Source organism: Pseudopodoces humilis, chromosome 28 (genome assembly GCF_049639895.1).
Source record: "Pseudopodoces humilis isolate 2021_Gansu_Grassland_sample_001 chromosome 28, ASM4963989v1, whole genome shotgun sequence".
Classification (NCBI taxonomy): domain Eukaryota; kingdom Metazoa; phylum Chordata; class Aves; order Passeriformes; family Paridae; genus Pseudopodoces; species Pseudopodoces humilis.
Window position 1 is genome coordinate 3453309 of NC_142227.1, and position 26740 is coordinate 3480048.

The 26740-nt window shown below is 59.7% G+C and overlaps 1 protein-coding gene across 8 annotated transcripts; it reads left to right on the forward strand.

Annotated features, from left to right (window-relative positions):
- Positions 1–107: 107 nt before the first annotated feature.
- Positions 108–26191, forward strand: MAST3 (microtubule associated serine/threonine kinase 3). 8 transcript variants are annotated; one of them, XM_014259971.2, is made up of 28 exons: positions 108–180; positions 3056–3087; positions 12042–12130; positions 12369–12441; positions 12623–12643; positions 13835–13913; positions 14491–14648; positions 16186–16261; positions 16824–17033; positions 17115–17216; positions 17737–17869; positions 18378–18445; positions 18774–18859; positions 18991–19199; positions 19481–19619; positions 19825–19957; positions 20068–20233; positions 20461–20562; positions 20844–20966; positions 21246–21355; positions 21484–21629; positions 21907–22139; positions 22251–22451; positions 22535–22761; positions 22855–22977; positions 23102–23238; positions 23414–23595; positions 23703–26191. In XM_014259971.2, the coding sequence occupies exons 1-28, from the start codon at positions 142–144 to the stop codon at positions 24725–24727; spliced, it is 4422 nt and encodes a 1473-aa protein (XP_014115446.1). In that variant the 5' UTR covers positions 108–141; the 3' UTR covers positions 24728–26191. The 8 variants fall into 8 exon arrangements, with proteins under 8 accessions (XP_014115446.1, XP_014115445.1, XP_087923921.1 ...); XM_014259970.2 differs by having other exon boundaries at positions 109–180; positions 23411–23595; XM_088067795.1 differs by lacking the exons at positions 108–180; positions 3056–3087 and adding an exon at positions 3931–4497.
- The last annotated feature ends 549 nt before the right edge of the window (positions 26192–26740 follow it).

Below are 26740 nucleotides of genomic sequence, written 5' to 3' on the forward strand. Positions count from 1 at the left end.
CCGTCCCAGCCCCGGGCTCGGTGCTGATGCGCGTCCGGTGACGCGGCGGGGCCGCTGGGCGGCGCCCCGGGCGCACCGGCGGGGCGGACCGGGCGCACCGGGCGGAGCGGGCGCAGCGGGAGGCGGCGGCGGCGCGGCGGGATGGACGAGCCCAGCATCCTGCGGCGCCGGGGCCTCCAGGTGAGCACCGGGCACGGGCACCGGCACCGCGGCCCTGCGGGGCGGGGGCGGGAGGGAGCGCGGGGAGCCCGCTCCCGGTGAGCCTGGGCTGGGGGGTGCTGGGGGTGCGGGTCTGAGAGGGGTGGGCGCTGCGGGGGCGCGGGGGGCGGGCGCTGTGGGTGAGAGGTGGGCGCTGTGAGTGAGAGGTGGGCGCTCCGGGAGGGAGGTGGGCGTTCGGGGTGAGAGGTGGGGGTTCCGGGTGCGGGTCCGCGAGGGGTGGCTGCCGTAAATTGAGCCGTGGGTGCTCCGGGGGTGGGTGTGCAAAGGGTGGGTGCCGTAGGTGGACAGAGGGTGGTCTGGGTGAGTGTGAAGCGGGTGCTGCGTGTGCAAGAGGTGGGTGCTGCGAGTGGGAGCTGGGTGCTGTGTGTGAGTGTGCAGGAAGCCGGTGCTGCGAGTGGGAGTGGGGGGCTCTGCGTGGGTGTGTGTGAGAGGTGGGCGCTGCGGGGGCCACAGGTGGGTGCTGTGTGTGAGCAGCGTGTGACAGGTGGGACAGGAGCCGGACACCCCCCCGGGAGCCTGGCAGGGTCTGAGCCCCAGCGATGCCATGGGATGTTGGTGGGGGGTACCCAACTGTGTGGGAGCTCCCGTGGGAGCACCGCGATCCCGCTCCCGATGCCGGTTCGTGCCGAACCGCTGTGCCAGCCCCTCTCTGAGCCCCTCTATTGCCCGGCGTTCCTGCTCCCTTAGGCAGAGGGACACCCATCCTCCTGCCCATCCTGTCCCCGCAGGAGCCCCGGCTCTCTCTGCCGCGCTCGGCGGGGTGATGACCGGGGACCCCCCGGCTAGCAGAGTTGAGTGCTGAACCGGATTTTCCGGGTGACCTGACGCCTCCATCCCCATCTGCAGTATCCGGGGGGCCAGGGCGGAGCTGTCGGGGCGGTTGGAGGATGGCACAGGGCTGCCTTCATCCGAGCTGGCAGCTCCGCGGGCAGCTGCGCTCCGCTGCACGCTCAGCCCGGGAGGGAGCCCTGTGCCGGAGCTGCCTCCCCGCGGATGCGGACGGACAGAGCCGTGGCCGCGGGCTGAGGGGCTCTTGGCTGTGGGTGTCGTTCCTGGCAGCCGTGGGAGCCGGCTGAGTGCCCACATGCCCGTGGCAGGAGGGCTGGGAAGGGGCTCCCACCAGGGACCTAATCCCAAAGCCTGAGCAGCAGTGCTGTCCCCAGTGCAGTCCCAATGTTGTCCCCGATTCTGTCCCTGATGCCATCCCTAATGCCACCACTGATGCCATCCTCGGTGCTGTCCCCGGTGCGGTCCCTAATGCTGTCCTCACAGGGATCAGCTGATGGTTAATCCTGGCTGCCACTGGACCTGCTGGAGGGAGATGCACAGTGCTGGACAGGTGGATCAGGCACCCTGTGGGAGGTGGCTCTGTGACACTACCCCACATGGGCCCTCAGAGCCATCGGGGGATGCTCTGGGTGTCCCTGGGGACTCAGAGAGGCCGGAGAGCCCCTGGCAGTGGAGGGAACTGGGTTCTCTGCACTCTGGCACCCTTAGATGTGTGTGGGTGAGCACGGGGGACACTCCTCTGTCCCACTGCTCCATCTGCACACGGCTGAGCAGTAAAACCCTCAGCGTGACCCTCCTCTGCCTCCTCCCCTGCACAGGGGCTGGTGGCCAGCAGTGGCACAGCTCCAGGTGTGGGTGGGGATCCGGGCTGGGTGACAGCAGGGCTGGGTGAGGGTGCTGGGGGCTCCCGCTCCATGTAAGGACCCCGTATCCCCTTATCCCACGGGCCTGGGCTCAGCCCGTGCTGGCTGCACAGGGACAGCCACAGCCATGCCGTGTCCCCTGTCCCGGCACCCACAGACGTGTCCCGTGGCACCCGGGGCAGACACACACCCGTGGGCCCCGAGGCTGCCGAGTCCCTGTGCACCCAGGCATGATGTCACCCGTTGCCATGGCAATGCTGCTGCATCACTGCGTTGCAGCGCGCCCCGATCCCGGGATTTCCACAGGGGCTGCGTGGCGTGGGCAGCGGGATGGGGCATGGGTACCCCGGGGATTGGGGGGTGTATGGGTGCTGCTGGGGGGCCCCCAGATGGGTGGCAGCAGCTCCAGCCCACAGGGGGGCCATGCCTGTGCCAAAAATGGGTCGGGGGTGCTCAGGGGTATGGGACCGATGGGCACAGGGTCAGGACAATGATGGGGCATTAACCAGAACTTGCAGCTGCCACACGTCCCTGCATCTCACGGTGTGCCAGGGCACACACACTGGCCTGTCCACATTGTGCCACTCACAGTGTGCTGGTGGAATCTGTGACTCTCTGTGGGGTGACAGGTGGCACAAGAGTGGGCACCAGAGCAGAGCTGGAGCCGGATAGTGCCCAGTGCACCAGGAGGGTGGCACTGGCCTGAGTTCCTGTCCCCAGCTGCCCTTTGGCCCGTTGCACCACCTGTGAGCAAACAGTTCTCACAAGAAATATTCCCAGAGGCTGGAAAAATAACTGACGTAGGAGCTGCTCCCCTCTCCCAGGGTGGGGGTGACGAGGTGGGGACAGGGTGAAGCTCCCGTCCTGGGGCCATGCTCCAGCTGGGCTCATGGGTGCTGCTCCCACTGCACTGCCCTCGTGCCATAGCTCCTGGGCCTGGCCATGGGGCCACCAGCCCTGGGGACACTGGAAGGTGTCCCCTTGTGCTGGCCCGGGGAGGGTGGTTTGTCACCCTCACCCTGGGCACTGTGAGTGTCACCGGTGCTGCGGTGACAGCTGGATGTGGCAGTGGGGGCTCTGGCAGGTGTGCAGATGTGGCTGGCAGGAGTGGGGGTCCTGCAGGTGGGCACCCCCCAACTCCCAGGGCCACACTCTGACCCCACCTCGTGCTTGTCTCATTGCAGAAGGAGCTGAGCCTGCCGCGCCGAGGAAGAGCGTAAGTCCCTGAGCTGGGCCACCCAGGGTGTGGGGTGGGGTGTCACCTGGAGGGTCACACTTGGGGACACAGCACTGGCACCGTGGGTGGCAGCAGGGATGGCTGATAAATGGCACCAGGCCTTGTTCCCAAATCTGGAGTGGCAACATCATGTTCTCTGGCACTGAGGGACCTGACCGCATCTCCTGAGGTGTTCTGGGATGTGCTGGGGTGTACTGGGGTGTGTTGGGGCAGTGCTGGGATGTGTTGGGGTGGACTAGGGTGTGGTAGGAGAGCTGCCCCTGTGCTGGGGCTGTGCTGGGGATGTGTGGCAGGAGCACTGGGGCTGGCTCGGGGAGGCACTGCGGCCATACAGGCACGGCTGGGGCTGTACCGGGGCCGTGCTGGGCTTGCGGTGTCTCAGCAGCGGCAGCGCCCCGGCACATCCCGGGAGCGGTGCGGATCGGGGCCGCCGCTGCAGCGGGTGGGCCGAGTCTGTGCGCGGGGCCGGGGGCTGCCTTGCCGTGCCGTGCCGAGCCGTGCCGTGCCGTGCCGTGCCGTGCCGTGCCGAGCCGTGCCGTGCCGTGCCGTGCCGAGCCGTGCCGTGCCGTGCCGTGCCGTGCCGTGCCGTGCCGTGCCGAGCCGTGCCGTGCCGTGCCGTGCCGAGCCACGGGGGCGGGCCCGGGCCCGGCGGACCGAGCAGGGAGCTCCGTCGGGGCCGCCGGTGCCGCCCGCCCGCGGGAGCCGCCCAGCGCGGGGGCAGCCGGTGCGGCGGGAGCGGAGCGGGAACGGGAACGGGAACGGGAGAGGGAGCGGAGCGGGGCGGAGGCGGCGGCAGCATGAAGTCGCGTCGGGACAGGCTGAAGATCCCCTCCCTGACCTTGGAGTGAGTCGGAGCCGGGGCGGGGCGCGCCGGTACCGGCATCGGCACCAGGGGAGGGCGGCGGGACCCCGGGCCATCCCCGTCCCGCTGCTTCCCTGTCCCGGCACGTGCCCCATGCCGGCCCATTCCTATCCCGCTGCATCCCCACCCCCGGGCCGCAGGTCCTGGTCCTTCCTCCCGCAGTCGCAGCCCCGGAGCCTCCCGGTGACAGCCCCCGCGACAGCGCCAGGCCACCCGCTGTCTTTCCCAGCCACAGCCTTAGACCCTGCAGTGTCCCTTCTGTCCTCTGCCCTCCCCCTCCAGCTCTGCCTCACTTTCCTTTCCTGACCCCCCCAGCCCATGTCCCCTCCGCTCTGGGCCCCCGGTCCCCCTCCAGACCCCAGGGGACGGTGGCACCGAGGGGCCACCAGCGCCATCCATCACCCGCTGACACCGCGCCGGCACGTCTTGCCTTGCAGCTTGTCTCCGAGCAGCCAGAGCCCGACTCTGCTGAGCCCCTGCAGCCCCTGCAGCCCCTGCAGCCCCTTACTAACCCTGCACCCCTGGAGGTAAGACCCCCCAAACCCTCCCTGGGAACTGTGGCTACCTGCTCCAGGGAATGAGGGGGGAGAGGTGGAAATGGGGACAGAAAGGTGGGTCCCCTCCACCAGGGATGTCCTGGAGCACCCCGAAAGGGAATGACTGTCTTTGGGATACATGGAGTTATGTGGCTGGGGTCTGCACACCCCAAAACCAGTCTGACTGTCCTGCTGGCTTTGTTCTGCTACTGACTGGTCCGTTTTGGGGAGCCCCAGTGGGAATGTTGTGGCAGCAGCTCAAGCTCAGGCTCTGAGCACCTCTGTTGTGAAGGGGGACTTCGAGAATGGCCCAGGGCAGGGCACTGCCATGGGAGCAGGGTGGGAGCGGGGATGGTGCCTGGAAAACCTCCTTTCTCCTTTTCTGCTCTGCCGTGGGTTGAAAGTGAGGAGAGCCTGCTCTGGGGGAGGGAGTTGGTTCCCCCTGTCTACTCCTTCTACCTTCCCCCAAAATGCCACAAGCCCCTCGTGGTGCCCGGCCGGTGGAGGTGCTGGCCGGGCCCTGTGGCCTGTGCCCGGGGACAAGGTGCAGCAGCTGTGCTGGCACCGGCGGTCACACCCCGCCCTGTGGCACCCGCGACATGGAGCTGCACCTGCCCGGTGCCTCCGTCGGTGTGCCGGGGAGAGCAGCTGGTGCCGGCAGAGCGGGATCCGGTGGGGAGCTCTGCTGCTGCTCAGCAACAGGCAGAGCCATTTGCGGGCAGGAGGGCAGGAGCTCGGGCGCTGCCCGTGCCCCGCCTGCACACGGGGCCCCGCCTGCTGGACCCCTCTGCTTGTCCGGCCTGGCCACCACTCGCCCCGCAGTGACCGCAGCATGTGGGAAAAGCAGCGTGGCCTTGTGAGTGCTCAGCTGAGGCCTCGTGGAGCGAGTTTTTGGGGTGCTCACGGTGGGGACAAGAGGACGGGGACGAGGACAGGCTGTGCTGGTGTCTCATGGCTGCTGGGCAGGACCTAAGGGGAAAGGTGCTGAGCCCCTGGCCGACCCAGCAGCACCAGGATTTCTGGCTGTGGCACTGGCTTTGAGTGTGGCGGTGCCATCCACACAGCTCAGGAGGTTCTGGTGGCCCTGGTGTGCCACCACACAGGAGAACGAGTGTCACTGGGTCTGTGCTGGGATCTCCCCGGCTGAATGGGAAAGCCACCGTGGATGGGAGGTTTCAGGGCACTGCCAGGACGCTGCAGGGTGGGTGCCCTGGAAGGATACATCTCATGGGTGGTAGGGTGCTCACAGGAAGCCCCAGACTTCAGGGCTGCCCCCACTGACTTCAGGGATGATATCTGTGCCCCTCGAATGCATCAGTAGCAGATGTTGAATCTTCATGGTAATCCTGACCCCATTTTGGGGTGCTGCCCCATTTCTATGGTAACCTGAAGCCCATTTTGGGGTGCTACCCCATTTCTGGGCTAACACTGATCCCATTTTGGGGTGCTGCCCTGTCTCTATGGCACTCCCGATCTCCTCTTGGGGTGCTGCCCCACCTCCAGGCCAACCCTGACCTTATTTTGGGGTGATGTCCCATCCCTACCATAACCGGTTTGTGCCTCAGCCGCCTTGCCGTGGTAACCCCCCCACCCCCCACTTCCTCTCCTTTGGGGGGTGATCCCCCCATCTCCATGGAAACCCCGACCCCGTTTCGGGGCGCTGCCCGTTTCCATGGTAACCCCGTCGCCGCCGGGCGGGAAGGGGCGGGCGGCAGCGGGAGGCGGCGGCGGGAGGCGGCGGGAGCCCGGCCCCGCTCCCGGCCCCGCTCCCGGCCCCGCTCCGGGCCCCGCACGGTCCCGCGGGCGCCGCTCGGTGCCGGGGGAGCCGCTCGGTGCCGGAGAACGCGGCCGGGCCCCGGCGGGGCCGCGATGTCGGACCCGAGCTGCTGGGGAGCCGCCCCGCCCGGTTACCGGGGCCAGCGGGCGGCCGGCGCCCTCCTCCAGCGCTCCAAGAGGTACCGGTTCCGCCACCGGCACCGGGGGGCACCGGCGGGAGGGGCTGGGGGTGGGAGCGGGGCCGGGGTGCTTGGTTTGGGGGGGACAGGACACGGCACCGTGCATGGGGGTGGGCACCGGTGTGCGTGGCTGGGCGGGGGAGATGTGTCTGCACCGGGGGCACACGCGGTGTGTGGGTTCGGGGGTCCTTTCCTCCCGGGGGCTCCCCGGGGTGTTTGTTTTTGGGGGGGTGGAGCAGAGTGTATGGTCGGGGGGGGGGACGTGTGTGTTTTGGGGTGGTGTTTTAGCGCTTGGGAGGCACAATGGGGGGGGGTGTTTGGGGGGTTTTGGGGGGTCTGTGTGCATCGTGGGGTGCAGCAGGAGGGAAAAAAATGCGTGGGGGGGTGGGCACCAGATTGTGTGATGTGGGGGGGCTGCGCACCAGGGCGTGTGGTTTTTGGGGGGGTCACATGTGGCTGTGTGGGTTTGGAGGGGCTGTGCACCACAGCTGCATCTTTTTGGGGGGTGCTGTGCACTGAGGCAACACCCTCCAGATCCTGAGTGAGGTGGGGTGGGGTGGGTTGGTGGGGACCCCAATGCCACAGGGGACGTGGGGTGGAGGGCTCCAGGGCATTAGGGGATGTTTTGGGGTGCTCTGTACCTGTCCTTGGTGTGGGTGGGTTTGGAGGGGGTGTCCAAGGTGGACACCAGTGATGGGATGGATCCCATGTGGCACATGGCCTGAGCCAGGGTGAGGGTCCCCAGGGTGCCGGGAGGGATGGGAAGGGGACACCCCCTTTGGCAGCAGGGCTGGGGCAGTGATGGGGGGTGCATAAATGGGGTGCAATGGGGCTGCCCCAGGTCTCCATCTGCAAGGCCAGGCCTGACCCAGGCAGGCTGGTGGGGACACATCCCTGAGGAGGGGGACAGGAGGTGCAGAGCACCCGCTGAGCCCCCCAGGTGTGGGTGGTGGAGGCTGGGACCTCCATCCAGCAGGTTTGGGGTGCTGTAGCTGGCCTAGGCATCAAACCCTGCCAAGGCTTTGTGTAACTGAGGTGTTGAAGCCGGTGCGGAGGCAGAGCAGAGAGATTCCCATTGTTGCTGTCTCTCAGTGTCAGTGTGAGCTGGCACAAAGCAACACGGTTGCTTAGCAAAGGTATCCATCCCATCCCAACCCTCACCTGGGCTATGGGAATTCCTGCTGCCAGTGCATGAGGATGGGCAAAGAGGGCCCTTAATAACTAAGAAAAGGCACTGGATGGGGTTTTCCAATCTGGGGTGGCCAAGCTGGGGGGGCTTTGGCAGAGATGTGTAATTGGAAAGATGATCTAGGCAGTCATCTGTCTCCAGCTGAGCATGATGAGGCTGTAATTCTCATGAAGGGCAGAGGATTTGCTCTTCTTTCATTGGTATTCCTAGAATCCACTGTGAGGACCGGTCTGGCCTATTTAACAGAAAACATATGATGTTATTTAGTGGGATTAAGAGGTTTGAGGGATCCTAATTTCCCGTGGGGGATGCAGAGATGGTCGGTGCAGGGCAGGAGAGTCGGTGGTTCGATGCTGATGGGGTTCTTCTTCTCCGTGGATGCTGCCCGTGGCTGTTCACACCCCAAACAGCACAGGAGAACAGCCCAGCAAACCCAACAGGTACAATTTCCTACCCACCAGCGGGAACCCATGGCTCAGGGACGTGCAGGGAGGCACCCCAGGGTGCTGGGCAGGTTCTTGAGGCTTTTTTTGCAGTGCAAAGAAATAAATAAGTTGATACCCAACTTGTTACTCTGTGATTCCCATTGAGGATTTAGGATTTTGCTCTTTGGAGGCGCCTGATGTGTTGCTTGGTGCTCCAGGGTGGGTTTGTAGGAGCTCCCACGGTGTTTTTGGCTGGGGTGGGATGAAGGGCCAGAGGGAGCGTGTTGTATTTCACCATCCAGACCCTGATCCTCACCCCAGCCCCATTCCAGCCCTCTCCCAGCCCCATCCCTGGAGGCAGCCGAGTTCAGTGCTGTCACAAGTCATGGAGGACAAATGTCATGGAGAAACTTGGGATGCAGCTGCTTGGTTCAGCGAATCTCAAAGTTAAACATGAATTTATCCCACTGGAAAGCAATTTTTTTTTTTCCATGGCACTTCCCCAAATCTCCAGGCACATTAGAGCTGTTGGGGGATATGGAGCCAGCAAGGAAGGGAGCACAGACACGTGCTCTCAGTCACGCAGCAGGAGCGGAGCCGCCTGCTCTGCCCTTTGAGATTGTGCCTATTCCCTTATCACTCCCGACCTCGCCCTGCTCCCTCCACCCCGCACCTACTTTGTCCCAAACCTGCTGTTTTCTGCCTCGGATTCCCGGCCTGCAGTGCCCGGCGCGGGGCTGGCAGCTGGCGCTCGCTGCTCCGATGTCCTGGGAAGTTTTGGGGGCGGATCCCGCGGGAGAGGAGCGGGAACTGCAGCTCCTTTGTGAACTTCCCTGCCCGACCCTCGGTGTTGCACAGCCCTGACCCCGAGCCACCCATCCCTGCTGGCAGAGCCGTTCGCCAAGGACACATCGCAGTTTGTGCTGTGCGGCCATCCCGCCCTTCCCGAGCTCCAGGAGCGCTTGGACACCGCTCCCAGGCACAGCTGGGGTTGCTGGGGTGTCCTGTGCAGGGTTGGACTCGATGATCCTTGCGGATCCCTTCCAGCTTCAGAACACTCTGGGATTCAGCGGAGCTGCCGGGTTCAGCTGCTGCGGTGCCGGCAGGCGCCGGGAGATGCCGGCTCCTCCTCCACCCGACGGGTGACACACGATTTTGCTCCGGGCTCTGGGGTCACCCTGGCTGTCACACACTTTCCATGTCCCTTGAAACAAGTGCTGGATGGCAGCGGCAGCGCCAGGGCCAAGGCAGCCTCAGCACGAGCGGAGCGGGAGATGCTGACAGCGATTTTCCACTCCATTTTTGGTACCTAATGTGCAATTAGGTGATGGAGGCAGAGCGGGCAGCAGCCCCAGCGCCTGCCATCGGGGCTCGGCAGCTCGTCTCTGCCCTGGGGCTGGTTTCTAGCCCGAGGTTTCCGTGCGGGAAGGATGGGAAGCAGCTGTAGATGATGTGTCAGGCTGAGGGGGGGGTTACACTGGCGCAAAATGGTTGTGGGAGCCGAGGGTGGAGCGCACGGAAACAGGAAACGTCGGCCTCGCTCTGTGTCACCATTACTGGAACTTGCTTCACTAAAGGTTTGTTTTCACTTCCAAAATGAAAGCGATGGAGGGGAGGCGAGCCCCTGGTCCCCCGGGCTGTCCCCTCTGCAGGACACACACACGCACCCCGGTCCCTGTGGCAGAGCTGGCAGTGAAGCAATGTCAGAGCTGGCAGCTCTTTTCAGCCCTCCTGGTTCCTAAACCTCCTCCTGTGCCACTGCGGTGCTGGGGCAGGGCTGCTCACGCTGCCTCAGTTTCCCATCTGCAGCAACTGAGGCTGTGGGTTCTGGCTGCGACTTCACGGCTCTAACTGAGGCTCAAGCCTGTGGTTAAGTGAGAAAATCAAACATCAGAGACAGGAAAGAGAGATGGGTTAGATAGGATGCTGGGAAGGAATTGCTCCCTGTGAGGGTGGCACAGGGTGCCCAGAGCAGCTGTGGCTGCCCCTGGATCCCTGGCAGTGCCCAAGGCCAGGCTGGACAGGGCTTGGAGCAGCCTGGGATGGTGGAAGGTGTCCCTGCCATGGCAGGGGGTGAGATGAGTTGATCTTAAAACTCCCTCCCAACCCAAACCATTCTGCTATTCTGTGATTCCAGGAAGGGACAAATGTTTGGGGAGGGGAAGTTTTCTGTCTCCCCCCAACATCTCAGCTCAGCCTGGGTGCTGAGAGGGAACCTCTGAGCCCTCCAGGGTCACTGCAGCTCCAGGTGAGCTCAGAGCTCACAGGATGTGTGTCCCAGAGGCCCCTCCAGGGTGCAGGGAGGTGCAGAAGGGTTTGGGGGACCCCAAGCAGCTTCCCTGGTGGCTGAGACCTTCAAAGGAGTTGGGGCTCCTGGTTTTAGCCCCACCAAAACCAGGGCAGGAGGAGCCCTGCAGGGGAGAGATGCCAGAGGGAGGTGAGGGGTGCTGGATGTCAGGTGTGGAGCTCTGCCCATGTGTGTGGAGCTCTGTCCATGTGTGTTTGGAGCTCTGTCCATGTGTTTGGAGCTCTGTCCATGTGTGTTTGGAGCTCTGTCCATGTGTGTTTGGAGCTCTGTCCATGTGTGTGGAGCTCTGTCCATGTGTGTGGAGCTCTGTCCATGCATGTGGAGCTCTGTCCATGTGTGTTTGGAGCTCTGTCCATGTGTTTGGAGCTCTGTCCATGTGTTTGGAGCTCTGTCCATGCATGTGGAGCTCTGTCCATGTGTGTGGAGCTCTGTCCATGTTTGGAGCTCTGTCCATGCCTTGCTGGAGCTGGCTGTTCATCAGTGTCTCACCTGGATAGACCTGTTATAAATCACTGTCCTTTACACCCTGGATTCCACATCTGCCCCTCCCTTCTCTTTTTGGGATCTGTGGAGAATCCCTTTGCTTCCAGTTCATCCCCTCAGTGCTGTGGGTGTTTGTGGCTGTGCTGTGATGTTAAAAGGTGTCCTTTAATTTGTATCATCTGTGTGGGCTCCTGTTCCCAGCTTGGTGAGGAAACTCGGTGTCTTTGTGGAATCTGCAGCCAGAGGAAGCGGAAATGAAGGAAGGGGAGGGTTGTCCTCGTGCTTGAGCTTCTGCTCTGTTCTGTGGATATTTGCAGTTTCCTCTTGGCAGAGGGGAAGAACTTAAATGAGCCCATCAGGTTTTAAATGTGGGAGTGGGGTACGACAGGAGTGGGGCTGCAGCAGTGGGAATTTTTGAGGCTGAGCCACTCTTGCAAGGCAGCCTTGGACTCAAGGCTGAAAGGGAAGGAAAAACAAAATCCCTGTGAGGATTGAAACCTTGTGAGCTGGGAGGGTGGGGATGGAGATGGGGATGTGAAGACCCAGTGCCTGTGGCCTTGCAGAGATGCTCTGTGGGATGCTGGGCTATGGTGCCAGGATGGGATTTTTGAGGAGTTTTGGGGTGTCAGGGTGCTGGTGTTGCTTTTCACCTGGTGCTGCTTTCACCCTCCTGCTGCCATGGCCAGGGCAAAATTCCCACAGATTCCTGGTGCCACTGCAGTCTCAGAGGGTTGGGACTGTCCCCTCTGCTGTGACATGGGACCACCAATGGGAGCTTTATGGGAATTGGGGGCATTTTCCATGCACTGGAGCAGGTCAGGTTGTGGCTGTGCTTGGCACTTCCACCACTTCCTCCTTTTACATCCCTTTTTCAATTCCTGCCCTGGGGCTGTTGCCCAAGGGGCCTCCTGCCTCTGCCCTCCCCAGCCAGCCAAAACCAGAAGTGGGGCCTTGACAGGGCAGTTCTTTGTTAAAAATAACCCTGTCTGCCCATCTCCAGCAGCGCTGGGCCTGGGGATGGAGCTTCCCTGTGGCAGGTCTGTGATCAGTGGGGTGACAGCAGCCGTGTTCCCTGGCACAGGAATTCACATGCAAGCAGATACTCACGTGCCTGAGCCCATCCAGCTCTGGCTGGCATTGATTCCCTGAATGAATTCCCTCTCTTTCTTCCCCAGTTGCCGAAGCAGCAATAGGAAGAGCTTAGTGGTGGGCACCCCCTCTCCGACCCTCTCACGGCCTCTCTCTCCTCTCTCTGTACCAACAGGTAAGGAATTCTCCCAGTGGATGGCTTCAGCATCTCCCAAAATTACCCAAATATTTTGGACGGCTTCAGCACATTGTTAGCAGCAGCAGGCTGGCTCCTGCTTGCCAGGTGCCTTTTCCAGGGGGGAAATAGGTTGGGAAGTGATTTAAACACTTTCCCCTAAAGGAGCAGCCTGAAGCACCCTGGACATTGTACTGGGGTGGGTTTTGGGATGTATTTTCCCCCTTTCTCCCTGCAGCTGGGAGCAGTCCCTTGGACAGCCCACGGAACTTCTCTGCCAGCACCTCCATCAACTTCCCCTTTGCTCGCAGGTGAGCTCCCACCTCCAGTCCCAGAGCAGTAAATATTCACTGGTAAGGATCATTTCCCCAACAGGGAACTGTTCTGTTGATCTCAAGTGACTTGTTTTGCTTTTATTTTTGCTTTTCTTCTGCCTGGTTTCTGGCCTGGTGGTGTTTCCTCTGCCATGACTGGTTCCTCCCACCACCCCAGCCATGCTCCTCGGACTGACAGGCAAGTACCAGGGGTGGGCATGGGCTGCATTTTGGAGTGGTGTCTGCTTCACATCATCAGGGACCTTCTTTTCTAAGTGTTCAAGGCTGAGCTGGGCAGGGCTTGGAGCAATCTGGTCAAGTGGAAGGTGTCTCTGCTCATGGCAGGGAGTGGGACTGGGTCTTTGAGGTCCTTTCCAATGCAAGCCCATCTGGGATTCTGTGATTCTTTGTTTGCATCCCTGGGTGGGAAATTTTGCATCAGGACTGGGCTCCCTGCAGCTTCAGGAGCAGAAATATCTCAGTTCCCATCACACCACCCCTGGCCATGTGTTCAGCCCCATCTCAGACTCCCAATCTCAGATCTCAATCTCCCATCTCAGATGTCCAGGGATGGATTCTCATCCAGGCCCCCACAGAGGCAGATCCTGCTGCATCCCCTCCCCGGCCCACATAGCCCCAGACACAGCCACCAAACACTGTTTAACTAATTAATTAACTGCACACATGGAGGGCGGGTGGCTGATTTTAACCCATCGATCGTCGCCTGGAAAAACACCGTAGGCTCTCGGGTGGTTTGCACACTTGTACCAGAGGGAAGAGCCAGGCTGTGGGGTCAGGAGTTTGTGAGTGCTGGAGCTGGATGTGGCACCCTGCCAGCTCCTGCTGTCCTTGACCCCACATGGGAAATGGCAGTGGGAGGTGAAGAGCCTCGTCTTGACCTGGACGTGTCCCCGTCCCTCGGGAACATCTCTGAGAGGAAGCATTCGCCTGCGTATGAGCAGTTCCCTTCCTGTTTATGGCCAGGCTCTGCTCCCCGGCGCCTGCTGTCTCAGGATGAATCTTTGGGAATCCCAGTTTCTCACCAAGAAAATTCCCAGAGGGCAGAATTTTGCTCTAATTAAAGATCAGACTCTCGCATGTGGATTTTTTTGCCCTGTCTGAAATGGATTCGAGGGAGCCCCAGCTCTGTTTCCTCACACTGACCCTGCTGCCTGCCACTGTCCCTGCACACTGTGCCTGCAGAACAGCCCCCCTCACCTGCAAACCCCTTATTTCACCCAATTTCAGTCCATTCTGAAAAGAGGCCTCAGGGCTTATTCCCCAAGCCATGCCTGTGTCCTGTTCCCCAGCTTTTGGCTCTGATGTTGTTGATTTGCATTTAGAAGTTGGGTTTTTCCCCTTTATGTGATTGTCACGTTTGCACTCGCAGGGCTGATGGCAGAAGGTGGTCACTGGCTTCGTTACCCTCCTCTGGCTATGGGACCAACACCCCCAGCTCCACGGTCTCGGTAACCTTTGCTTTCTCGTGGTAGTCGATGATAAGATCCTAAAACCCCTGATTTTTGGTGAAATGCCTTGCTGTCTCCATGGTGCTGGGTTCTAAAGGACCATGTGCTTTAGCTGCATCCCGCTTCCCAAATGAGCTTTTAAGAAAGGCATAAGGCTTGGCTGAGGGCTTGCAGCATCCCTGGGGGTTACAGTGTCCCATTACAACATCTCTGGGAGTTACTGTGTCCTAGGGTGACAGTGTTCCTGGGGTTACAGCATCCCTGGGAGCTGCAGCATCCCTGGGTGTAACAGGACTGAGCTGCCTGGGATGCTGGAGTTACACGGGATGGGGATCAGTGGAGCCAAATTGAGTGGGAGAACAGGGGATTTGGGGCTGGGGGTGGGCAGTGCAGACCTCCCCAGACTGCTCCTCTCCTCATTTCCCACTCCCAAGCCCAGCCCATGCTGCCTGTCAGTGCTTCCAGCCTCCTAAGAGGCTCCAAGGGATATTTCCCTCACGGGCTTGCCGGTTCCCACCCCACCACCAGGAAGCACAGACCCATCCACTGATCTTCATCCCTCTCTCTCTCTTCCCAGTCATCTTCATCCTCCCAGGAGCGCCTGCACCAGCTGCCGTACCAGCCCACCCCCGACGAGCTGCATTTCCTTTCTAAGCATTTCCGCAGTACGGAGAGCGTCACGGACGAGGAGGGCAGGCACTCGCCCTGCCTGCGCCCACGATCCAGGAGCCTCAGGTGGGGCACCCGCCGTGGGAAGGAGCTCCCAGGACAGCACACAGCGTGCTGGCACATCCAGGGAATCCTCTGCCCTCTCACAAGCTGCTGCTGGGGTGTCCTGGTCCTGCTAAATCTGTCCCAAACCCTGATATGGGTTTTCCCCTTGCGGGGAAGTGGAGAGACTTTGGCTTGAGGTTGTAGCTGCCTCATCCCTGGAAATATTCAAGGATGGGGCTCTGAGTGACCTGGCCTGGTGGAAGGTGTCCCAAAGTATTCCATGATTCTGTGATCCTGAGATCCATGGCCTGGTTCTCAGCTTCTTCTCAGCTGCTGGGATGTGGCATTGCTCTCCTGGCAGCAGGCAGTACCTGTCTCCTGGAGCTGAAGCTGGAGAAAGTGGGATCTGTTCCACAGTAGTTGGTTTGCAGCCTCTTGCTCAGTTGTCTGAGTGATTTTGGTGCTGAGGAAGGGATCACCAAGCAGAAACCCCAGCAGTGCCCATCCTTGTATGACTTACCTGCTGTTAAAAAATACAAATCCCATTTTTGGGCTCGGACCAGAAAACATCACCTTTGCTTGCTGGAACTGGCCTTTGCCTCTGCAAAAAAAACCAAAAAAACACAAGGAGAATGGGCATTTGTGGGCTGGAAAGAGGAAAATATGGAGAAGGCATGGAGCCAGTGGCATTGTGTGAGCTGACCCTCAGCTGTACCTGCTGAGCTCCACGTTGCTGCTCCAAGACCAGACCCTGTGCAGTGAGCCACCCACACTGCCCAGCACCAGAGGCTTGTGCTTTTTACAGGGAATGTTTGGTTAAATCCTCTTTTCCCTCTGAAAAATCTCCTGACCCTCTTTGCTACCAGAGACAGAGCCACAGCCCTGCACGTTGCCAGCCGAAATTTCATTAAAATCAGATTAATTATCTGACAGAGGTTTGTAGGTGGTGAGATTTGCAATGAGGAGATGCCAGTTCTGCAGCTGGCACAGCAAAGGCTGGGGCAGGGCTGGGGCTGGGCTGGGGCTGGTTTTAATCACCACATTTATTATTTTATAGTGGTTAATGAGTTGCTGGCTGCTCCTGTGACTTGTTTTGCATAACGGGATCACCAGGCAGAACCCTGGGAGGGGCAGTGTTGGGTGAGGGAAGGAGGAAAACCATGTTCAATGAAGGTTGCTGTGTTCACCATGAGGTTTGGTTGGGTTCTTTGTTTGCTGGTGAGCTGCAAAAATGGCAACCATGGCAAGAAACTGTGGGATCCAGAGGAAGGGATGGATAATCTCGTTCTTCAAAGCTGGGTGGATGATGGAACAGCCTCTCAGTTTTGGATTTCCAAGTGACTTGGGGTTAAGCTTCCCTAGAACACATCTCAGGGACCTCCAGTGGTTGGGATGCTGCTGGGAGTGCTGGCCCAAGGCTGATGGCTCCACTTGGATGAGTTTTAACCACTTGGAACCAGGAGTTAGGAGGAGGGACCAAATTGTCAGAGGCAGTGATTATTTGCATAGATGTAAATGACTTGAACCTCGTGACGCCGCCTTTCTCCTCCCTCTGCAGCCCTGGACGGACGAGCGGAACGTTTGATAATGAAGTGGTGATGATGAACCATGTCTACAAGGAGAGGTTCCCCAAGGTAACTGCGTCCCCAAGGACTTGGGGGATGAGGGTGTTGGTGGCTCCATGGCATCCTGGCAGCACCTTCTCCAGAAGGACCTCTCCTCCCTGTGGGAGTATGGAATGCATGGGTAGATCATGGGGGGCGTTGGGGACAGCGGAGACAAAACAAACCTGGTTTATCATCCACACAAGTGCCCCATCACACAAGCAGGCAGAGGTCTCTGGAGACTTTGGTGGAGCTTCTGCAGTCTGTTGGAAGCTGGCTCCCAGGTGGGGCCTTGATGTGTATGTGGATATTTGAGCTGCAGGAGGTGGTGGGATGAGATTCTGGCTGGCCAAACCCAGTGCAGGAGGTAGGGTGAGATCCTGGATGGTCAAACCCAGTGCAGGAGGTAGGGTGAGATCCTGGATGGTCAAATCAAATGCAGGAGGTGGTAGGATGAGATCCTGATGATAAAACCCGGTGCAGGAGGTGGTAGGGTGAGATCCTGGCTGGCCAAACCCAGTGCAGGAGGTAAGGTGAGATCCTGGCACGGGGACGTGTGCTCCTGGCCATCACCATCCACTCTGCCTTGCAGGCCACAGCCCAGATGGAAGAGCGCCTGCAGGACACCATCACAAACTTCTCCCCGAGCAGCACCCTGCCCCTGGCTGATGGGGTGCTGGGCTTCATCCACCACCAGATCATCGAGCTGGCCCGAGACTGCCTGGCCAAGTCCCAGGGAGCTCTCATCACCTCCCGCTACTTCATGGAGCTGCAGGAGAAACTGGAGAAGATGCTCCGAGATGTGAGTATGGGGCAATCCCTGCCTGGTGCCACCTCATGAGGCCACCAAGAGACACCTGGCTTCTGTCTCCATTCCCAACAGGCTCAGGAGCGTTCTGAGAGCGAGGAGGTGAAGTTCATTGACCAGTTGGTGAGGAAGCTGCTGATCATCATCTCCCGTCCTGCCCGACTTCTGGAGTGCCTGGTAAGACATGGAAGTTCCTGTCTTGTCTTTCATGGTCTGTGCCAGCCTGGAGAGGAGGCAAAGCCTCCAGGATGCCCCTGAATCCCTGGAAGTGTCCAAGGCCAGGTTGGATGGGGCTTGGAACAGCCTGGGATGGTGGAAGGTGTCCCTGTTTTCCTTTTCTCCCTGCCCGTGGCAGGGGGTTGGAATGAGATGATCTTTAAGTTCCCTTCCAGCCCAAACCATTCTGTGATTCTGTGGTTTCCAGGGCTTTTTTTTTTTTTTGGTTGATTTGCTGAATTTCTAAAGCAGTGACCTTGTGCTGTGGTTCCTGATGAAATTTTCATCTCCCTTAGTTTTCCTTCCAAGGCCAACTCACAGAGCTACATTTTTTTTTCTGTCACCCTTGGCATGGAGAATGACAGGGGAACGATGAGTCCAGGGCCTGTTCCCAGTTACAGGCATCACCTACAAGGCTTAGAGGAAAAGTTTAACTCTGCAAAATCTCTTTCCTCAGCTGTGCTTGGTTTTCCCCATCCAGGAGTTCGACCCAGAGGAGTTTTATCATCTCCTGGAAGCTGCAGAAGGGCACGCCAAGGTTGGACAAGGAATAAAGACTGATATTCCCCGATACATCATCAGCCAACTGGGGCTCGTCAAGGACCCACTGGAGGGTAGGGAAGCACTTGGTCTGGGGGCTCTGAGGTCTGCAGAAGGATGTGGACTCCCAGTTTGGCCCAGTTTGGATCTGGTGATCACGACTGAGCAGTGGGAGGTGTCAGGGAAACCTGTAGGGCTGAGCTGGTGTCATGGCAGGGAGGTCACAGCAGGACCAGGACGATGGCCAAGTCCTTCTGGCCAGCCCCACATCCCTTATTATTGCTTCCAACACGTTCAGCAAAGCAGATTAAGCTCAAAAACACTTAATCCGTGGCCCTGGGGGGGGAATCTTAATCCCTGGAGAACGCAGGAATGACTATCAAAAAAAAGTATTATATAAATGTTTAACCTCGTGTTGAACCTCAACGTCATGACCTGAATTTCTCCATACAATAGCTCGAGCAAAGCATGTGGCTAAATCCCTGCAGGGTCTCTGAGTTTGGAGGGGGAGTGGTTGGGCAGGGGGTGATTTTAGTGGGTCTTGAGCATGAGGAAAGTGAAAACCATCCCTGTCATCTGCAGAAATGGGGCAGCTGGATCACTTTGACAGTGGGAACACCATCACACCGGAGAACGATGACACCTGTGAGGTGAGTGTGGTCCCACCTGCATGTCCCACCTGCTGCCTCCAGCTTCCTCCTGTCTCGCCCCACACCAGAGCTCCTTGCAGCTCTCCTAGGCTGGGAGATGTTCATTTTGGATTGTCCCCAGGGGTGACTGATGTATTCAAGGGGAAGATCTCAAAGTCCCTCATTTGGCTTCTTGGGTGGACAGAGCTCTGAGTAGGCTCTTGATCTGCAGAGCATCTCAGGCTTCTGGTGTGGGATTTGTGACTGGAGAGGGCTCTGGCAGAAAGAAGCTTTTGGAGGTGGTGCTGGGTGAATTCCTGCCTTCGTTAAAAACCTGTGTCTTCCTCAGAACCAGCCTTCGCTCACGGTCCCACGGAGGAAGCCCTGCGAGGGGGACTTTGAGACCATCAAGCTGATCAGCAATGGGGCTTATGGGTGAGTTGGGGAGTTCCTATCAGTTGTCTTCATCTGTAAACGATTCCAAAGCCCTTCTTTGAGCCCCACGGTGTGGGGTGGTCAGTGCTGGTGGCTGGAGGACCTGTGTTGATGTCCGGCCGTTCCTCCAGGGCCGTGTACCTGGTAAGGCACAGGGAGACGCGGCAGCGCTTTGCCCTGAAGAAAATCAACAAGCAGAACCTTATCCTGAGGAACCAGATCCAGCAGGTGTTCGTGGAGAGGGACATCCTCACCTTTGCTGAGAACCCCTTCGTGGTCAGCATGTTCTGCTCCTTCGAGACGAAGCGACATCTCTGCATGGTCATGGAGTATGTGGAAGGTGAGAGCAGGACTCGGGGCTGGACAGTGCAGGGAGGAGGGGAGGATATCAAAGTCTGAGCATCAAGAACACCACCTGGACATCTCCTGCCCTGCTTTGCTCCAGAGGGAAGCGCAAGGAGATGGTTTTGTGGTCCTGATCTCCTTGATGAATGTGGTGGCCATGGCCATGGAGGGTGTTTGTGCCCCGTGCCTGGGGATCAGCTGCTCAGAGGGGCTGGCTGGGAGCCTGCTGGTCCTGCTGACCTCGCTGCCTTCCCTGAGCCCCCTCTGTTCCCACAGGGGGGGATTGTGCCACATTGCTGAAGAACATGGGCCCGCTGCCCGTCGACATGGCCAAGATGTACTTTGCTGAGACCGTTCTTGCACTGGAGTATCTCCACAACTACGGCATCGTCCACCGGGACCTCAAACCTGACAAGTGAGGATGTGGGTCACACCTGGGCAAGGGTGGAGGTGGCTTTGGATGGGGAAGGGAAAGCCAAGAGGGAAGGCCAGAATGGGTTCCCCAGAGACTGTTTCTGTACCACTGCATCAGGAGCAGAGGCCCTGGGGTGCGGCTGGTCCATCTCAGGTCTCCCCAGAAGCAAACAGCAGCATTGTGGGGTGTCTGTCTTCTCTTGCAGTTTGCTGATCACCTCCATGGGCCACATAAAGCTGACAGACTTTGGTCTGTCAAAGATCGGCCTGATGAACATGACCACGAACCTCTACGAAGGGCACATGGAGAAGGACACGCGGGAGTTCATGGACAAGCAGGTACGAGGTCCTGCTCCACGTGCCTGACCTGCCATCACCGGGGTCTCAGATAACCTCGGGATTTGTTGTGAAGGGCACTGCAGAGGTGTCAGCCCCTGCTTCCCACACAGGTGTGTGGCACTCCAGAGTACATTGCCCCCGAAGTCATCCTCATCCAGGGCTACGGGAAGCCCGTGGACTGGTGGGCCATGGGCATCATCCTCTACGAGTTCCTGGTGGGCTGCGTCCCCTTCTTTGGAGACACCCCCGAGGAGCTCTTCGGGCAGGTCATCAGTGGTGAGTGTCAGGGGCAGGTTTGTGTTCCCAGCAGCCAAGGCTTGTCCTTTAACACATGGGAGGTTTCATTCCATCCTGTCACACCCAGCTGAACAGTGAGGAGGCTCCTGTTCTTCCCACTTTGGGAGGGCTCTTCCCCTGCTGTGGCTCCCAGGGGACTTTCCTCTTGCCCAGAAGTGCCCAAACCCTTTCAACCATCCCAAGCCCCTTTTCCTTTTTCCCTGCAGATGAAATTATGTGGCCAGAAGGGGATGAGGCTCTCCCTGCAGACGCCCAGGACCTGATCACACGGTTGCTGAGGCAGTGTCCCCTCGAGCGCCTGGGCACTGGTACGATGGCAGCCCCCTCGGGGTGACCTGGCACCTTGATTCCCATCAAATGTGCATGACTTTGTGTCCAAAGCATGTTCTACCATGCTGAGGGTGCTCAGAGATCTCCTGCTTGGGGTTCCCCCCAGGAAGGCTGCACATGGCTCCTGTCCATCTTTTCTGAGCCCTTTGCTCTGTGTGAGCCCTTTGCTCTCACAGGAGAGACTGTGCTGTTTGGGGTGGGACTGGGAGCATCCTGGATCCTGTCCCATGCCCCTGACATGGGTTTCTCTGCCTGGCAGGAGGTGCACATGAGGTGAAGCACCATTCCTTCTTCCTCCATCTGGACTGGAACGGGCTGCTGCGGCAGAAGGCTGAGTTCATCCCCCAGCTGGAGTCAGAGGATGACACCAGTTACTTTGACAGTGAGGCCAAATCCATCCCTCTCCCACCTCTGCCAATCCATTATCCCTGCTGCACTTTGGATGCTCCCACAGGGGGATGAAAATCTCCTGGGTGAACCTGGTCACTTTTACAACCCAGGCCACAAAACAGATACAATCCTCTTTCCAGGCTGCTCACCCTTACCAGCTTCCTCCCCCCAAAAACCTCCCCTGGGATTTGGGACTGGGCTGTCACCCTGTGGGTGCAGGGAGGATGTGGGGTGCAGGCAGGGTGACATCCCTTCCCCCTCTTGCTTTCAGCTCGCTCCGAGAGGTATCGTCACTTGGATTCGGAGGATGAGGAAACCAACGACGAGGAATCATCGGTGGAGATCGGGCAGTTCTCCTCCTGCTCCCACCGCTTCAGCAAGGTGCTGCTCTTGCAGCATCCAAAATGCTTTGGCACCGCAAACAGTGCGGCTGTGCCAAGCGTCGGTGTCTTGGCTGACACCAAACTCCCAAATTTCTGCTCCTTGCTGATGGCTCCTGTCCTTCCCAGGTGTACAGCAGCTCAGAATTCCTGGCGGTCAACTCTGCCCTCAGCCTCTCCTCCTCTGAGCGGAGTCACTGCGATGACAAAGAGGAGCGGTGGGACCGGCACTCGGGAGATGAGGACAGGAGCCGGCCAGCGGGCACTGAGCCCCGGTGCGTGGCCAGGGGGGACTGCAGTGCTGCTGTGGGCTCTTGCCAGTGCCCAGGGCTTGTGTCAGGACCAAGGGTTTGTGCCAATCCTGAGCGTTTGTGCCAGGACCAAGGATTTGAGCTGACATCAGGGGTTTGTGATGGCACTGATGGGTTTTTGTGTTACTTCTGGGGATTCAGTGAGGTCAGTGGGATGTGTCCTTGGGGTACTGCAGTGGCCCAGTGCCACCCTCCTTGCCCACCCTGCGTTGTCCTGAGCCCTCCTGCTCTTCCCACGCAGCCTTCGCTCCTGGACGTCCGGCAGCTCCACGCCGTACACCTCCCGGCACGAGCGGAGCCGCAGCCCCACCGCGCTGCCCAGCACCCTCAGCCTGGACACCATGCCCAAGTTTGCCTTCTCCTCGGAGGATGAGAGCCCTTGTGTGGCATCCTCCAAGCCAGAGAGACCCAAGTTTGTGGTGGGAGACTCGGACGCGGGGACTGGCGGCGCGGTGAAGCAGTCGGCGTTATCCGGTGCGTAGGCTGCGGGCACCACTGTGGGGTTCTCTGGGGAGAGCCAGGGTCCTGCATGGCACGGGGTGGCTTCTCCACATCCCCAAACTCTCCCTCCTCCCCTCTGCACAGCTGATCTCGTCAGCCTGAACCGCATCCGCCTGCGGAGCAACAGCACCGGCACCAAGAACTCGACTCCCCGGAGCCTGGAGCCGAGTGGGGGCCGCCGGCTGAGCACCCAGAAGGATGTGCCAGAGAGGCAGAGAGCCTCCCTGGGCAGCCGTGTGCCCAAATCTGCCTCCGTCTCAGCCCTGTCCCTCATCATCACCTCAGGTTTGTGTGCTCTGGGATTTATCCTGCTGCATGGCCACTGTCACATGGTTTTGCCGCACTGAGCGGTCTCCTTCTGCTTGCAGATGACTTTGGTGGAAGTGCCCTGATGAGCCCCATCTCCCCTCACTCCCTCTCGTCCAACCCCTCTTCCCGGGACTCCTCCCCGAGCCGAGACTCCTCGCTGGCCATCGCCAGCCTGCGGCCGCCCATCATCATCCACAGCTCGGGGAAGAAGTACGGCTTCACCCTGCGAGCCATCCGCGTCTACATGGGCGACAGCGACGTCTACACCGTCCACCACATGGTCTGGGTAAGTGCCCTGGGGTCTAGTGGTGCCTTTCCCAGTGGGAAAACCCCAGGAGGAAGCTTGCATCCAAATAAAATCGCTGTGTTTGGGTTGCAGAGCGTGGAGGAGGGGAGCCCTGCGCAGGAGGCCGGGCTGAGGGCGGGCGATCTCATCACACACGTGAACGGCGAGTCCGTGCTGGGTTTGGTCCATCGGGACGTCGTGGAGCTGCTGCTGAAGGTGGGTGACCAGAGCCACTCTGCTCTCCCAGGACATCAATTCAGCAGCTCCCTGGCATTGCCTTTGCTGGCAGCAGGAGCTAGCTCGGATCTGCTGCTGCAAAGGTCTGTTTTCCATCCCCCAGAGTGGGAATAAAGTGGCCCTGCGGACCACTGCCCTGGAAAACACCTCCATTAAAATCGGCCCTGCACGGAAAAACAGCTCCAAGACAAGGATGGCGCGGAGGAGTAAAAAAAGCAGGAAAAGGGATGGCCAAGACAGGTAGGTAAAACTGTGATGAAATGGCATTTGTCCCAGTGTGTGGGGTAGTGGGGAAATCCTCCAGATCTGCCACACTGGGATGTCCAGTGGGGTCTGGTCCTGCTGCCACCAGGTCAGCAGATTTGAGACTAACAGCTTTAAGGAGAAGCCAAAGTTATTCCTGTCCCCCCAGCAGGAGGAAATCCCTTTTCAAGAAGATCTCCAAGCAGTCATCGGTCCTGCACACCAGCCGCAGCTTCTCCTCCGGTCTCCATCACTCACTGTCCTCCAGCGAGAGCCTCCCGGAGTCCCCCACGCACAGCCTGTCCCCGGGTCCCACGACGCCGTGCCGCAGCCCCGCTCCCGACCTGCCCTCAGGTACCCCAGGGGGGGATATTGGCTCGGGGCAGGGCAGGATGCTGCGTGTCCCTGGGGGAGGCCGTGTCCCCCCACCCCTACAGTGACCTTTTCTCTTTGTACGGCAGATGCTGTGTCCCCTCAGAGCACCTCTCCCTCCTCCAGCACCCCAACGTCACCCGCAGGCCACGTGCGCCCCAGCTCCCTGCACGGGCTGGCCCCCAAACTGGGTGGGCCGCGCTACAAAGTGGGACGTCGCAAATCCACCAGCAGCATCCCCCCCTCGCCCCTGGCCTGCACCCCTTCCTCGGCCCAGCGCCCGCCTTCCCCCCAGCGCTCCCCATCTCCGCTCCACGGGTACCCCAAAACCCCCCATTCCTTCCAGGGCAAGACCCTGTCCCCCCCCACCATCGTCCGGCAGAGCTCCCGGCCCCGCAGCGCCGACTGCCCCCGCTCCCCCCTCCTCAAGCGCGTCCAGTCGGCCGAGAAGATCGTCACCATCCTGGCCGAGAAGAAAACCGGCGGCGGCCGCAAGCTGGGGCTGGAGATGTCCACGCTGGATGGGGAGGCCATCGGGGAGGGCGACGCGCTGCCGTACCCCGGGGAGCACGGGTACCACCCCGCCAGCTCCCGGCTGGGGGAGAGGCACGACCGGGACCAGGAGATGGTGGTGATGCGGCGCCTGAACCTGTCGGAGCGCCGGGACTCCTTCAAGAAGCAAGAGGCGGTTCAAGAAGTGAGCTTTGATGAGCAGGAGACGGCGGCAGGAAGCGAAGACGGCGGCAAGAGCGAAGAAGGGCAGGGCACGGCTGCCCAGGGCGGTGGCAAGGCTGGCTCGGAGCCGCCGCCGAAGCTGAAGCCCAGCACGGTCCCGCAGATCGCGGTGCAGGGCTCGGAGAGCGACGAGCAGGAGCCGGCGGTGGCCGAGTGGGAATGCCAGGGCTCCTACCCCATCAGCAGCGCTGAGCAGCCCAACAGCATCTCCTTGCCCTGGTGGGATGGGTGCGAGCACCGGGACCGTGGCTCCCAGCAGCAGCGGAACTGCGGGCAGGGATCACCCGGCCACTGGCAAGTGGCAGCACAGGGCCAGGAGCCGCCGGGTGCTCATCTCCCGGCTCCCCGGGGCATGTGGAGCGGGGCCAAGCACCCCTGAGCCCCGCACTGGCACCAGGGATGGTTCAGGCTCCCTGTGGCATCCCAGTGCCTCCCCAGCACCCCGTCCTGTGCGGCAAATCCATGAGAGAAACGTCCCCGGAGCCGCTCTGGACCCTGGCCGGGCCAGCTGTGCCCCGGCACTTTGCCCCCCTGGAAGGCTTTTTGTACTCCCTGAAAGATGCTCATATTTTTATAGAGACGCAGGAGCTTTTCCGGCAGAGGCGTTTCCCCAGCTGGGCCCCAACCTCTGTGTATAGAAAGGACTTGATGCAAATATTCCTTAATTAATTTATTACTTTTTATAAGCTAAACGGGCAGTGCAGGACTGTCGCAGGGGCCAACCCAGCTCTGGGAGTCCCAGCCTTTCCCGTGCGTCTCCCAGCTCCCAGCCCACTGTTTTCTAACCCACTTGCTTTTCCCTACTTTTTAACTTCAATTCTAGCTGGAAACCCCCCAGATCTCCTAAGAACCCCATAATTCTAACATTTAAAATTTAAAGAAAACCCCAAATCCACAGCAACATCCCCCAAATGCTGGGATGCAGAGGTGGGGGATATTCTTTGCATATGGATCATCAGATGATGAGCATACGGATCATTTTATAAGCTTATAGGAGATATAAATAGGGTTTAATTATTTTATTTGGAGATTTTATAGCCACCTGGCTCCATTGGCCCTTCCAGGTGGGGAAAACAGACGTTCCCCAGATGGGAATATTAATGGGATTTTTAGGGTCAGTTTTTGCTCTTTCCATTCCTCTCACACAAAATCCCATGGTGTTGGTTGGTCAGTGCACAGACACCTACAAAATCCCAATTTATCTTTTTTTCTTTTTTTTTTTTTTTTTTGAAGTCTCTCCAACCTAGTGAGCACCTGTGCTGCTTCACTTGTAATTTGGGAATTTCATCCCTTTCTTTCCCCCTCCGTTGCTCTTTATCCAACAAACGACAGCTCGACCCAGCATTTCCTCCCCATTTCTACCGTTTTCTGGGATATAAATGTTTCCATTTGTTGATGCATGTTCCAGTTTTCTCCCTGCCCGCCGTGGTTTGGTGCCGTGGTGCTCCGAGCACCGTGACGGTGACAGGGGGACATCCCTGGTTTGCCGACCCCGCTGCCACCAGGCATCACCGTGCCCCCGGTGGATTTTTGGGCTGTGTGTTGGATTCTTTTGTGCACGTGTGGTTTGTGCCAGGCTCCGTATCCCGCTTCTCCCGTTCAACTGGTGCTGTTAAACCCCCCAAAAACGAGCAACCAGAGCTGCTCCGTGTTTCCTTTGCTTCTCCCTCCTCTCTCTGTATTAAGGTCTCGGAAAGGCAGCGGGGTTTTGGGGAGACACTGGGCACCCCTTGCCCACTGGCACGGCGGGATGGGGGGGATTGGCTGCGCCCCAGTGGCGTGGATAGGGTGGGAAGAAGATTTTTTTAATGGGAAATGTCTTAAAAGCCAAGGGGACTGTGTCTTCCTGCTCAGTGCCCGGCTCTGTTCGTATCTTCGGGAAGTTTTATGTTGGATTAAAATCGTTCCTTGCGCTGAGTGTGGTGTCCAGTGGCACTGGAGTGTGCAGGGCAGTGAGTGCCCGCTCTGGGGGCGATGGCAAGGGGTGAACGGGGTCCCAGCACAGGTGGGAGGGGACGGGAGGTGGCCCTGCAGTGGCACCGGCATGGCTGGCACCCAGCCTGGCTCTGGCACCGGGTCCCGGCTGTGGGTGCTCGGTGCGGTGCCGGTGCCCGGAGCCTGGTCCCACACGCCTGGTGTGGTGCCAGCACCGTGACCTGTGCCCAGGGCAGAGCCCCATGCTCGGTGCCATGCCCCACTCCCAGTTGTGCCCCATTCCCAACTCTGTGCCCCATGCTCTGTCCCCAGTGCAGTCCCGGTGCAGTGCCCCATGTCCGGTGCTGTGCCCAGTGTCCGGTGCCCGGTGCCCGGTGCAGTGCCCGGTGCTGTGCCCTGTTCCCGGTGCAATCCTGGTGTCCAGTGCAGTCCTGGTGCCTCATGCAATCCCAGTGCA

Excerpts from the sequence above, each read along its gene's own strand:
- MAST3 (XM_088067794.1), top strand. The coding sequence starts at position 4,289 with ATGTCCCCTCCGCTCTGGGCCCCCGGTCCCCCTCCAGACCCCAGGGGA. Across the intron at positions 19,200-19,480 it reads GGTCATGGAGTATGTGGAAG|GGGGGGATTGTGCCACATTG; the intron begins GTGAGAGCAGGA and ends CTGTTCCCACAG. Across the intron at positions 19,958-20,067 it reads GGGAGTTCATGGACAAGCAG|GTGTGTGGCACTCCAGAGTA; the intron begins GTACGAGGTCCT and ends CTTCCCACACAG.